This window comes from Oncorhynchus gorbuscha, linkage group LG05, assembly GCF_021184085.1.
Source record: "Oncorhynchus gorbuscha isolate QuinsamMale2020 ecotype Even-year linkage group LG05, OgorEven_v1.0, whole genome shotgun sequence".
In the NCBI taxonomy this organism is placed as follows: domain Eukaryota; kingdom Metazoa; phylum Chordata; class Actinopteri; order Salmoniformes; family Salmonidae; genus Oncorhynchus; species Oncorhynchus gorbuscha.
The window spans coordinates 68,558,406-68,570,591 of NC_060177.1; the positions used below are offsets into that span (position 1 = coordinate 68,558,406).

A 12,186-nucleotide genomic window follows, 5' to 3' on the forward strand; every position below is an offset into this window, starting at 1 on the left:
GCAAAGGGACCAGGACGACTGATCTGTGTAAAGGATAGAATGAATGGGGCAATGTATCGTGAGATTTTGAGTGAAAACCTCCTTCCATCAGCAAGGGCATTGAAGATTAAACGTGGCTGGGTCTTTCAGCATGACAATGATCCCAAACACACCCCCCGGGCAACGAAGGAGTGTCTTCGTAAGAAGCATTTCAAGGTCCTGGAGTGGCCTAGCTAGTCTCCAGATCTCAACCCCATAGAAAATCTTTGGAGGGAGTTGAAAGTCCGTGTCGCCCAGCAACAGCCCCAAAACATCACTGCTCTAGAGGAGATCTGCATGGAGGAATGGGCCAAAATACCAGCAACAGTGTGTGAAAACCTTGTGAAGACTTACAGAAAACATTTGACCTCTGTCATTGCCAACAAAGAGTATATAACAAAGTACTGAAATCAACTTTTGTTTAATGACCAAATACTTATTTTCCACCATAATTTGCAAATAAATTCTACAAAAAAATCCTACAATGTGATTTTCTGGATTTTTTAAATTCTCATTTTGTCTGTCATAGTTGAAGTGTACCTATGATAAATTACAGTCCTCATCTTTTTCAGTGGGAGAACTTGCACAATTGGTTGCTTACTAAATACTTTTTTGCCCCACTGTACATATGGGATGAGTAATGTAGGGTATGTAAACAAAGTGGCATAGTTTAAAGTGGCTAGTGATACATGTATTACATAAAGATGCAGTAGATGATATAGAGTACAGTATATGTATGTACTGACCTCGCCTTCTGGATGATAGCGGGGTGAACAGGCAGTGGCTCGGGTGGTTGTTGTCCTTGATGATCTTTATGGCCTTCCTGTGACATCGGGTGGTGTAGATGTCCTGAAGGGCAGGTAGTTTGCCCCCAGTGATGCGTTGTGCAGACCTCACTACCCTCTGAAGAGCCTTACGGTTGTGAGCGGAGCAGTTGCCGTACCAGGCGGTGATTATGTACCACACATGCATGGTTAGTTGGTAAATCTACTACAAATATCACACAGGATTCAACATAATGTACCACACATGCATAGTACGCTCATAGGGCAGGAGCCTATCTCCTGTTCCTATAGTGTAAGGCAGCTTGATGTACAAGTACACTCCCAGGACACTGGTCTATCACAGGGCCTTCCCCCCGAATTTATAAACAAAAATATATATATCAAACTTTTCTCATTTTAACAGTCTTTGGTATGACTCGGCCAGGGATCAAGCACACAACCTCCCAATCTCAAGGTAGACACTAACCACAAGGCCACTGAGTTGGTCACACATGCCTGCATGGTTATTGGTTTGTGGTTATTCTTTGTATTGCACTGAATATTATGTTTTTGAACTGAGAGTTTTAGATCTTTACTATAGGGTTGTCATTTATTTCATTGTAGAAGCTTTGTATATCTTCTGAAAAGCAGCTGTCTAGTTTGATGTTCCAGACTTTTATTTTGAAGGTTGATAGACTATTAACGAGACCAGAGGTTGCTCCTTTATTTTGAAGAAAAGTAGAAGGGGATTCGTTGAAGCCTGAACGGTGTGTAAAAACAAAATTGCAGAAGGGATTGTTAAGTAAGGCATATTTATTCGTTTTCCTTCAAGCTTTTCTAACCACATATTTTGTAAACGTTTGACAACCATTGGTAGACTACCGTGCAGCAAAGATTGCTCCGTTGCTACAGTGTCTGAACTTTGACACACTTTTGAGTCACATGTTGGCATTGCATAATGTTTTTTTTAAAGCTTTTTTTATTCGAATTACTAAACTAAATGTTGAAATAATTTTTGACCACACATGACATGAGAGGTGTTGACTGTTAATTTCATTCATTCGTTTTTGTAGACCATTATTAAAGCTGCAGTCCATAATATTTCCTACCGCAAATACGTGTGATTTCTTATTAAAGGCCCACTGATATTTACAGGTATTTATGATAATTTAAATTAATTATATATAAATATAAACTCAATTGATTCTTGTTGAATGTCCCTTATAATGTCTACGTAGCGGCTGGTGTTTGTTATTTTTCAAATCAATAAGTAGGCCTTTAAATGTAACTAAAGAAATGCAGCTGTTCTTTTGAAAAAATCAGTTTACATTGTATTATATTCAGGCCAGTGGCCTGACATCTGAGCTCCTGGATGATGGCTGTGAACCGACAGGTCACTAGACACAGTTACCGGGTGTGTACCGGATTGTATCGGCCGCTGTCATGCAGCAGTTCTGTGAGCATGGTTCAGAAGGTCCTGGTTCGGCCTCCCCAAGATGTCCCCGGAGCAGAGGGGAAGGCAGAGTTCTTCCGGGCTGGGATTGGAGGGTTCTTCCAGGAGAGGCCAAAGCTGAAGAACCCCTTCCTGGAGGACGCTCTGCTACAGGGATACCTGAGGAGACACCTGCCCAGTGAGGTGTGTGTGTACTGTGTATAACATAATGTTTCAGAATGGATTGAAACTATGACGATGATGCTTTATCTGTTAGTCACCTACGATGATGATGATGATGGTGTGTGTGTTCCCAGGCAGTGTATTCCGACCTGCGTGTGTTTGGGGAGCGATTGGTGCGCGAGGTGGATGGGTGGGGTCGGGAGTGTGAGGTCACACCCCCTCGGTTGGTGACCTATGACCCCTGGGGTTGCCGTGTTGACCGCATTGTCACTTCCCCTGCCTGGCAACGTATGAAGGACCTATCAGCACAGGAAGGGCTGGTTGCCATCGGATACGAGAGGAACTACGGGGAGTGGAGGTGGTAGACACACACACACCTGACCCATACACACTGAATCCTTACCTAAACCCTAATACATAAACACTAACCTGACAAACACACAATGAATCCTTGCCTAAACCCTATACATATACACTAACCTGACAAACACACAGCAAACATAAAAACATCACAAGTGACAATAATCTCAGAAACAACTCATTGGCATTTTGTGACTTGATATTATTAGAATTTCATACACCAATAGTACGTGTCAGCTAAGGTTAAATATAAACTCAGCAAAAAATAAACGTCCTCACTGTCAACTGCATTTATTTTCAGAAAACTTAACATGTGCAAATATTTGTATGAACATAACAAGATTCAACAACTGAGACATAAACTGATCAAGTTCCACAGACATGTGACTAACAGAAATGGAATAATGTGTCCCTGAACAAAGGGGGGTGGGTCAAAATAAAAATAAAAAGTTACAGTATCTGGTGTGACCACCAGCTGCATTAAGTACTGCAGTGCATCTCCTCCTCATGGACTGCACCAGATTTGCCAGTTCTTGCTGTGAGATGTTACCCCACTCTTCCACCAAGGCACCTGCAAGTTCCCAAACATTTCTGGGGGGAATTACCCTAGCCCTCACCATCCGATCCCAGACATGCTCAATGGGATTGAGATCCGGGCTCTTCACTGGCCATGGCAGAACACTGACATTCCTGTCTTGAAGGAAATCACACACAGAATGAGCAGTATGGCTTGTGCCATTGTCATGCTGGAGGGTCATGTCAGGATGAGCCTGCAGGAAGGGTACCACATGAGGGATAAGGATGTCTTCCCTGTAATGCACAGCATTGAGATTACCTGCAATGACATTAAGCTCAGTCCATTGATGCTGTGACACACCGCCCCAGACCATGACGGACCCTCCACCTCCAAATCGATCCCACTCCAGAGTATAGGCCTTGGTGTAACGCTCATTCCTTCGATGATAAACGCAAATCCGACCATCACCCCTGGTGAGACAAAACCGTGACTCGTCAGTGAAGAGCACTTTTTGCCAGTCCTGTCTGGTCAGCAATGGTGTGTTTGTGCCCATAGGCAACATTGTTGCCGGTGATGTCTGGTGAGGACCTGCCTTACAACAGGCCTACCAGCCCTCAGTCCAGCCTCTCTCACCCTATTGCGGACAGTCTGAGCACTGATGGAGGGATTGTGCGTTCCTGGTGTAACTCGGGCAGTTGTTGTTGTCATCCTGTACCTGTCCTGCAGGTGTGACATTCGGATGTCTCGATCCTGTGCAGGTGTTTTTACACGTGGTCTGCCACTGCGAGGACGGTCATCTGCCCGTCCTGTCTCCCTGTAGCACCTTGTTAGGCGTCTCACAATACGGACTTTGCAATTTATTGCCTTGGCCACATCTGCAGTCCTCATGCCTCCTTGCAGAATGCCTAAGGCACGTTCACACAGATGAGCAGGGACCCTGGGCATCTTTCTTTTGGTGTTTTTCAGAGTCAGTAGAAAGGTCTCTTTAGTGTCCTATGTTTTCATAACTGTGACCTTAATTGCCTACCGTCTATAATCTGTTAGTGTCTTAACAACCGTTCCCCAGGTGCATGTTCATTAATTGTTTATGATTCGTTGAACAAGCATGGGAAACAGTGTTTAAATCCTTTACATTGAAGATATGTGAAGTTATTTGGATTTTTACAAATTATCTTTGAAAGACAGGGTCCTGGAAAAGGAAATTTTCTTTTTTTGCTGAGCTTAGTACTAATATAAAGTGTGTGTGTGTGTGTGTGTGTTCCAGTCGTGTGTATCAGATGTGTAAGCTGTATCTGTACTCTCCCTCCTCTGGTCTCTACACCTGTCCTCTGGCTATGACTGATGGAGCTGCCAAGGTTATACAGGTGTGTGTATGTTTGTCTGTCTGTCTGTCTGTCTGAATTAACTTTAATGGTTATCACTGCTCATGTTGGAATTGTTGATTTGTGTTACAAGCACAAAACCACTACAACTTGTGATATTCTGATTCATAAACTTGTCTGCGTGTCTGTGTGTGCATGCCTAGTCTCTGGGTGTGTCTTGGCCAGTAGCGGACGCCTTCAGCCGCCTGACCTCTCGTGACCCTGAGCACATCTGGACGTCTGGACAGTGGATGACTGAACGCAGGGGCGGATCTGACGTAGGTCAGTGTGTCTGTATTCTCTCTGGTTGGTTACATACACTGTATTAGATGATGATAGGTTCCATGACAACTGATGATAATGATACTTGTGTGTGTGTGTGTGTGTGTGTGTGTGTGTGTGTGTGTGTGTGTGTGTGTGTGTGTGTGTGTGTGTGTGTGTGTGTGTGTGTGTGTGTGTGTGTGTGTGTGTGTGTGTGTGTGTGTGTGTGTGTGTGTGTGTGTGTGTGTGTGTGTCTAGGCAATGGTACAGAGACCGTAGCGTTGCCTCAGAGTGATGGTACATACAGACTGTCAGGTTTCAAGTGGTTCACCTCGGCTACAGATGCAGACATGACTCTCACACTGGCCAGGGTCACAGACGTAGACGGACAGACCACATCGGTACCACTCAATGTTCATCAGTCCTCATTTTTTCAATTCTTTACTCCTTACTCTTCCGCTCATACTAACACCAGATCCTTGACCCCTCACCTCTTACTTGACCTCCTCACTCCTGATTATCTGACCCCTCAAACCCCCCCCTCCCCACACACACATGTCTGTTTTCCCCCCCTAACTGGTGTGTGTGTGTGTGTGTGTGTGTGTGTGTGTGTGTGTGTGTGTGTGTGTGTGTGTGTGTGTGTGTGTGTGTGTGTGTGTGTGTGTGTGTGTGTGTCTGTGTGTGTGTGTGTGTGTGTGTGTGTGTGTGCGTGCGTGTGTCAGGGTAGTAGAGGTCTGTCTATGTTCTATGCTGCAGTGTGTGATGAGCAGGGGATGGTACAGGGCATCGAAGTCCAAAGACTGAAGGACAAACTGGGAACCAGACAGATGCCCACTGCCGAGCTGCTGCTGGACGGCCTGCCTGCTCACAGGGTCAGATTCTCTCTCTCTCTCAATCTCTCTCTCCCTCTCCCTCTCTCTCTCCCTCTCTCTCTCACACACACTAACATTCCTCCCTTCTTTCTCAGCTGTCAGAAGAGGGGAGAGGTGTGGCGTGTATAGCCAACATGCTGACTGTGACTCGTATCCATAACAGCGTGTCTGCTGTGGCTGGTATGAGGAGGTAGGACATCTATTCACTACCCACTGCCATAATGGTGGTCAAGAGTGTGTATTGATGGTGTGTGTGTGTGCAGGGTACTCCAGCTGGCTCGTGACTACGCCACACGTCGCTCTACCTTTGGGAAGCTCCTAAGAGACCATCCCCTTCACATGCAGACCCTCGCTAGGATGGAGGTCAGCTGAAAATAAAGTTGTAAAATAGAATACCCTACTATAACCCCTAAACCTACCACTTGTCTTCCCTCCCTCCCTCAATACCTTCCTCTTATAGGTGGAGACTCGAGGAGCGTTCCTGCTGGTGATGGAGGTCTGTCGTCTGATTGGCCGAGAGGAGACAGGCCACGCCTCTCAGCTGGAGACTCACCTCCTTCGCCTGCTCACATCTGTGGCTAAACTCTACACTGGCAAACAGGTATACACACACACTCTGTTTTTGTCGACAAGCAGGTAGCCAATAACATTACACCAGAAATCAGAACATAGACATCGGTTAATACTGGCAGATGGCAGTGGAAAACTGGTGTGTGTATTTAATAATTTTGTCGTTGTATAAATCAAATCAAATGTATTTATATAGCCCTTCGTACATCAGCTGATATCTCAAAGTGCTGTACAGAAACCCAGCCTAAAACCCCAAACAGCAAGCAATGCAGGTGTTGAAGCATGTTGGCTAGGAAAAACTCCCTAGAAAGGCCAAAACCTAGGAAGAAACCTAGAGAGGAACCAGGCTATGTGGCGTGGCCAGTCCTCTTCTGGCTGTGCCGGGTGGAGATTATAACAGAACATGGCCAAGATGTTCAAATGTTCATAAATGACCAGCATGGTCAAATAATAGGTCTGGGACAGGTAGCACGTCTGGTGAACAGGTCAGGAAAGGCATTAGAGATGTGTGTGAGGTGATGCACGGGGGGGTGTGTGTGTGCCATCCCTGTGTGTCTCAGGCGGTTGCTGTGATTTCCGAGGGGCTGGAGAGTTTCGGGGGGCAGGGCTACATCGAGGACACGGGACTACCTGCAATGCTCAGAGATGCTCAGGTAGGTAGTCACATGATGTACACAGACTTACTTTGTGTTACGTAATGGAGTAAAGTTATGTTGCTGTTAATGGATGAAGTAGTTTGTTACTTTCAGTCTGTCACTCAACAACAACAGTGGCAATAGTTGTAGTGTAACAGTACCCAGGTCCAGACTACTGCATTTGGGGCCCCGACCTCCAGAATTGTCTGCAATTCAACACTTTTTGCCATATGGGTCAGAGAGAAAAACGCTATTGTTTTATAGCTCATCTCATGCCATTGTTCACCTTGTGTCATGAGGCTGAGAGAAAATTGTGCAGTTTGAAAGTGAATTTCCTGCAACTCTACACATGTTTCTATCATACACAACCAACCCAGTCATTTGTGGAATATTAGGTGTCTACATTGTGTAGAAGCACTGTTTTCCTAATGATATGGAGTACATAGAAAATTGTACAGTGTCTCTTTAAAAAAGTCAGGTTTATGATGATGACGACATACAAGAGACCTGTCATTCATTCATTGCTATGCTCATTGATCCCCTAAAGAAGCTATCCCTTTTCTTTTCTTTCTGTGCCCCAAAATGTTTGGATATACTGGTAAAGTTACCAGGTTGTTAGCTAGCTAACCCTTTGAGATAACCTGACTCAACAAAGTGTAAACAAATGGTTAATCACGCACAAGTAGTTTTTGAACTGCCCACAACATGGTTTATGAATGTAAAATGCGGTCCTGGCAATGCAGGTAATATGGGTCAGATCTTTTCGCCTGGTTGGGCTACAAGCAAACTGTTTTCACTGTAGTCATGGTGCAACCATGACGCTATCAAATCTGCACACTTTTTCCTCTCGTACACTCGTTAACAACATTACAGCGTAGCTTTATAATTTAAATATTTTTCCTAGTCGCACAGTAATCATTTTAGAGTCCTGCTCAGGTCACATGCCCTTCGCTCCTATTCGGTAATCCAGCCCTGACAGTACCTCTTCTCTCTCACTCTCTATTTCTAGGTGTTGAGTATCTGGGAGGGGACCACTAATGTTCTGTCTCTTGATGTTCTGCGCTGCGTCTCTCGGAGCTCAGGCCTCGTACTGCAGGCCTACTTCACACACACTCAGGTCAGGGTCCCTTAACCCTCTACTGACTAAGCCTTGTCTAAGCCGGGGGTTGTTTTAAGAAGGTCTAAGCTATATGGAATTTTTTAAGAAGGTCATACCAAGGATCATTTAGCTATTTGATTTGGAATTTTAAGACCTATTGAAGTATAAAAAATATATAATTATATGACGAACATTTTTATTTGGCCTTACTGCTGTTAGCCCATACAAAAGCATTGAATAACAGATTCACTACATGGAATAACAGATATCAAAAGGAAGTTTGTTCTGAAGTGTCTGTCCTATATCTGAGAGATATAAGAAAGATCTGGAAACATGTATTGAACCATTTATTTTTGGCACTAAACAGTCTCCATATATACTTCCATTCATTTTCCCAACTGGTACTGGGGACCTTCAGGCCTGTAGACATCCTAGAGCAGAACCACCAACATGTTAGTGTGTAGCCCAAACTGTTGGGACGTAACAGACCATTTTGTGAGATGTCTCATGGTCTGACTTCTCTAGCTCTGTCGCCTTTCACAGCACATGCTGAAGTACGACATCGGTGGAAGCGGAGGATTGAGACGCATCCAATGCAACAAAAAAAAATCTCTAGCTTAAACTGACAGTTTTTAAATGGGGATTTTTTATTATTCTAATTACATTGATCCGAAATATAAACACAGCATGTGAAGTGTTGGTTTCATGAACTGAAATTAAATATCTGAGAAATGTTCCATAGTTACACAAAGCTTATTTCTCGAAAATGTTGTTTACATCCCTGTTAGTGAGCATTTCTCTTTTGCCAAGATAATCCATCCACCTGACAGGTGTGGCATATCAAGAAGCTGGTTAAACAGCATTATCATTACACAGGTGCACTTTGTGCTGGGGACAATAAAAGGCCACTCTAAAATGTACAGTTTTGTCACACAACAAAATGCCACAGATGTCTCAAGTTTTGAGGGAGCAAGCAATTGGCATGCTGACTGCAGGAATGTCCACCAGAGCTGTTGCCAGAGAATTTAATGTTCATAAGAATTCTCTACCATAAGCTGCCTCCAACGTTGTTTCCAAGAATTGGGTGTCCAATTGGCCTCAAAACCGCAGACCATGTGTAACCACGCCAGCCCAGGACCTCCACATCCGGCTTCTTCACTTGCGGGATCGTCTGAGACCAGCCACCCGGACAGCTGATGAAACTGAGTTTGCACAACTAAAGAAACTGTCTCAGGGAAGCTCATCTGCGTGTACGTCGTCCTCACCAGGGTCTTGACCTGACTGCAGTTCGGCGTCATAACCTACTTCAGTGGGCAAATGCTCACCTTCGATGGCCACTGGCACGCTGGAGAAGTGTGCTCTTCATGGATTAATTGTGGCTTCAACTGTAACGGGCAGACAGCATGTATGGTGTTGTGAGGGCAAGCGGTTTGCTGATGTCAACATTGTGAACAGTGCGCCCCATGGTGGGAGTATGGTATGGGAATTCATAAACTACGGACAACGATCACAATTGCATTTTATTGATGGTCATTTGAATGCACAGAGATACTGTGACGAGATCCTGAGGCCCATTGTTGTGCCATTCATCCACTACCATCACCTCATGTTTCAGCATGGCCTGCATAATCACCAGACATGACACCCATTGAGTATGTTTGGGATGCTCTGGATCGACGTGTACGACAGCATTTTCCAGCATTTTTCCCCCTATTTTCTACATTGTAGAGTAATAGTGAAGACATCAAAACTATGACATAACACATATGGAATCATGTAGTAACCATTTTTTTTTAAACAAATCAAAATATATTTTATTTTTGAGATTCTTCAAATAGCCACCCTTTGCCTTTGACAGCTTTGCACACTCTTGGCATTCTCTCAACCAGCTTCACCTGGAATGCTTTTCTAATCATCTTGAAGGATTTCCCACATACAGTGCCTTGCGAAAGTATTCGGCCCCCTTGAACTTTGCAACCTTTTGCCACATTTCAGGCTTCAAACATGAAGATATAAAACTGTATTTTTTTGTGAAGAATCAACAACAAGTGGGACACAATCATGAAGTGGAACGACATTTATTGGATATTTCAATTTTTTTAACAAATCAAAAACGGAAAAATTGGGCGTGCAAAATATACTGACTTTATCCCTCTGTGTCTCTCCCTCCCACTCATCCCCCAGTCCCTGCTAGCAGCAGCCTCCCTCCCCTCCCTGTCTGTGGCTGTGAGATCAGTAGACAGCGCTCTCTCTGGTCTGAGAGAGTTCCTGCAGGCCGCTGCTCTCACACCACCTGGCTTTATGGAGCTGGCAGCACGAGACCTGGCATACAGTTTGGCACGCATTTATATGGGTACTACACACTTTATCTGATATTTTTTACTCTACATCATTGGGAAGGGCCCGTAAGCAAGCATTTCACGGTAAAGTTTATACCTGTTGTTTTCTACACGTGACAAATACAATTCGATTTTTGACTTAACATTGCATAACAGGAGTAGCACTTACTGTATAGCCCGTCACCTTTCTCAGTTAACCATTGCCAGAGTTGGCTTGTCCTGAGGATGCATTGTGACCCCATCTGTGTGTGTGTGTGTGTTTCAGGGGCTCTGCTCATTGACCACGCCTCATGGGAGGGAGCCTCTCACTCTGATGCCTATGCTGCTTTGCGGTAAACACACATCCGTCCCCACCACTAGTCCATAGTCCAGGGCTCTCCAACCCTGTTCCTGGAAAGCTACCCTCTAGGTTTTCACTCCAGCTAATTATTAGAATCGGATGAGCTAGATTAGGGTTGGAGCGAAAACCTACAGGACTGTAGTTCTCCAGGAACAGGGTTGGAGAGCCCTGCCCTCGTCCGTACTACTTGTAGGCTAATAGTTCTAGCAGTAAATGTGTGTGTTACAGGTGGTGTGAGCAGGACTTGTGTCCAGTGGTAAGTAAGGCGGCCATAGGATGCTACAACATGAAGACTCCGCCCCTGGATGCTGCGCTGGTCTATGAAGAGTCAACCAGAGACTGAGGGGGTGTGGGGTTGGCTGGGGGCAGGCAATATTCGTGTTCTCAAGGCCATGTAGTCTATGTAAGAAGGGGCACTTCGAGATTAGCCTAGTATGTATGACTGCATGCTATTTCCTGACCTGTGTTTAAATAAAGACTTTCTGATGGAGAGCACTCACTCACCACCCTGACTGATTTCAGTTTGATCTGAGACTGCAGCGGTCAGTGGGTCGCACACACACGAAGGCGTCTGCCTGGTCCTCACTACAATTGTCGGATGGGTTTAAGTGTGGACGTCACGTATTTTAAGGAAGTAACACTGATGACGCAGGCTTGGAGAGTCCGCGAGTCAGATGATTTTGTACATAATGTTCACGGACTTTGCGAACACTCAAACATAAATGGTGTCAACAACTACAAGAAGAAGAGCTTTGCGCGTATATTTGTAACGACTACATAACAGAGGTAGCTGTAACAAAGGGTTAGTCAATCTGTTAATTCTTGCTGATCAGGCAGCTTTCAACTTTTCATTGCAACATTTAGTTTACAACAATTCGTGACACTTTCATTTTGTCCCCAGTATTCTACTCTTAGGTTTGATCTGAACCGAACCCACGCAGTCTAGGGAATGGACGCAATTCTTGAACGGAATAAATTATGAAATCTCGGGTTGTTTTTATCTCCTTGTTGCTACTGTTGTGTTTTCAATATATTTATGGCTTGGGCTCCGGAGAGTCTGGTACCGGTGTAGTTCCGTCTCCAGACCGATCCCCTGACGGTGCTGACCTGCGCTCGTCCGTGGGTACTATGATGGGCACGCATTTCGCGATGTTTCATCAGGGAAACACAGAAAAGGTTAGTGAGATACACTACATGACCAAATGTATGTGGACACCTGCTCGTCAAATATAATTTCAAAATCATCAGCATTAACATGGAGTTTCTCCCCCCTTTGCTGCTATAACAGCCTCCACTTTTCTCGGAGGGCTTTCCACTAGATGTTGGAACATTGCTGCGGGGACTTGCTTCCATTCAATCACAAGAGCAAACTGAAACAGGAAATGGCCACAAAGTTGGAAGCACAATTGTCTGGAATGTCATTGTATGCTGTAGC

General features: G+C 44.7%; 2 protein-coding genes across 8 annotated transcripts in view; both read left to right on the forward strand.

Moving 5' to 3' along the window:
* The first annotated feature begins 1,420 nt into the window (after window positions 1-1,420).
* Window positions 1,421-11,257, forward strand: LOC124036391 (acyl-CoA dehydrogenase family member 11-like). Of its 4 annotated transcripts, none has more exons than XM_046350922.1 (16): window positions 1,504-1,549; window positions 1,856-1,937; window positions 2,127-2,418; window positions 2,532-2,755; window positions 4,539-4,638; window positions 4,800-4,917; window positions 5,155-5,297; window positions 5,619-5,768; window positions 5,864-5,958; window positions 6,032-6,131; window positions 6,229-6,369; window positions 6,899-6,991; window positions 7,983-8,090; window positions 10,257-10,425; window positions 10,677-10,743; window positions 10,980-11,257. In XM_046350922.1, the coding sequence occupies exons 3-16, from the start codon at window positions 2,155-2,157 to the stop codon at window positions 11,092-11,094; spliced, it is 1,887 nt and encodes a 628-aa protein (XP_046206878.1). In that variant the 5' UTR covers window positions 1,504-1,549; window positions 1,856-1,937; window positions 2,127-2,154; the 3' UTR covers window positions 11,095-11,257. The 4 variants fall into 4 exon arrangements, with proteins under 4 accessions (XP_046206880.1, XP_046206879.1, XP_046206878.1 ...); XM_046350921.1 differs by having other exon boundaries at window positions 1,516-1,584; XM_046350924.1 differs by lacking the exon at window positions 1,856-1,937 and having other exon boundaries at window positions 1,421-1,549.
* A 141-nt stretch (window positions 11,258-11,398) lies between these two features.
* The window catches only part of LOC124036392 (mitochondrial sodium/calcium exchanger protein-like), a 37,780-nt gene continuing 36,992 nt past the window's right edge, over window positions 11,399-12,186 (forward strand). For 3 of the 4 annotated variants that reach the window (XR_006838908.1, XM_046350926.1, XM_046350925.1), the window contains exon 1: window positions 11,399-11,927. Coding sequence is in view for 2 of the 4 variants with exons in the window: in XM_046350926.1 (XP_046206882.1) it covers window positions 11,730-11,927 (198 nt within the window). In the remaining 2 variants the exon portion in view is untranslated. The remainder of the gene's footprint in view (window positions 11,928-12,186) is intronic. The other variant, XM_046350927.1, reaches the window with a different exon arrangement.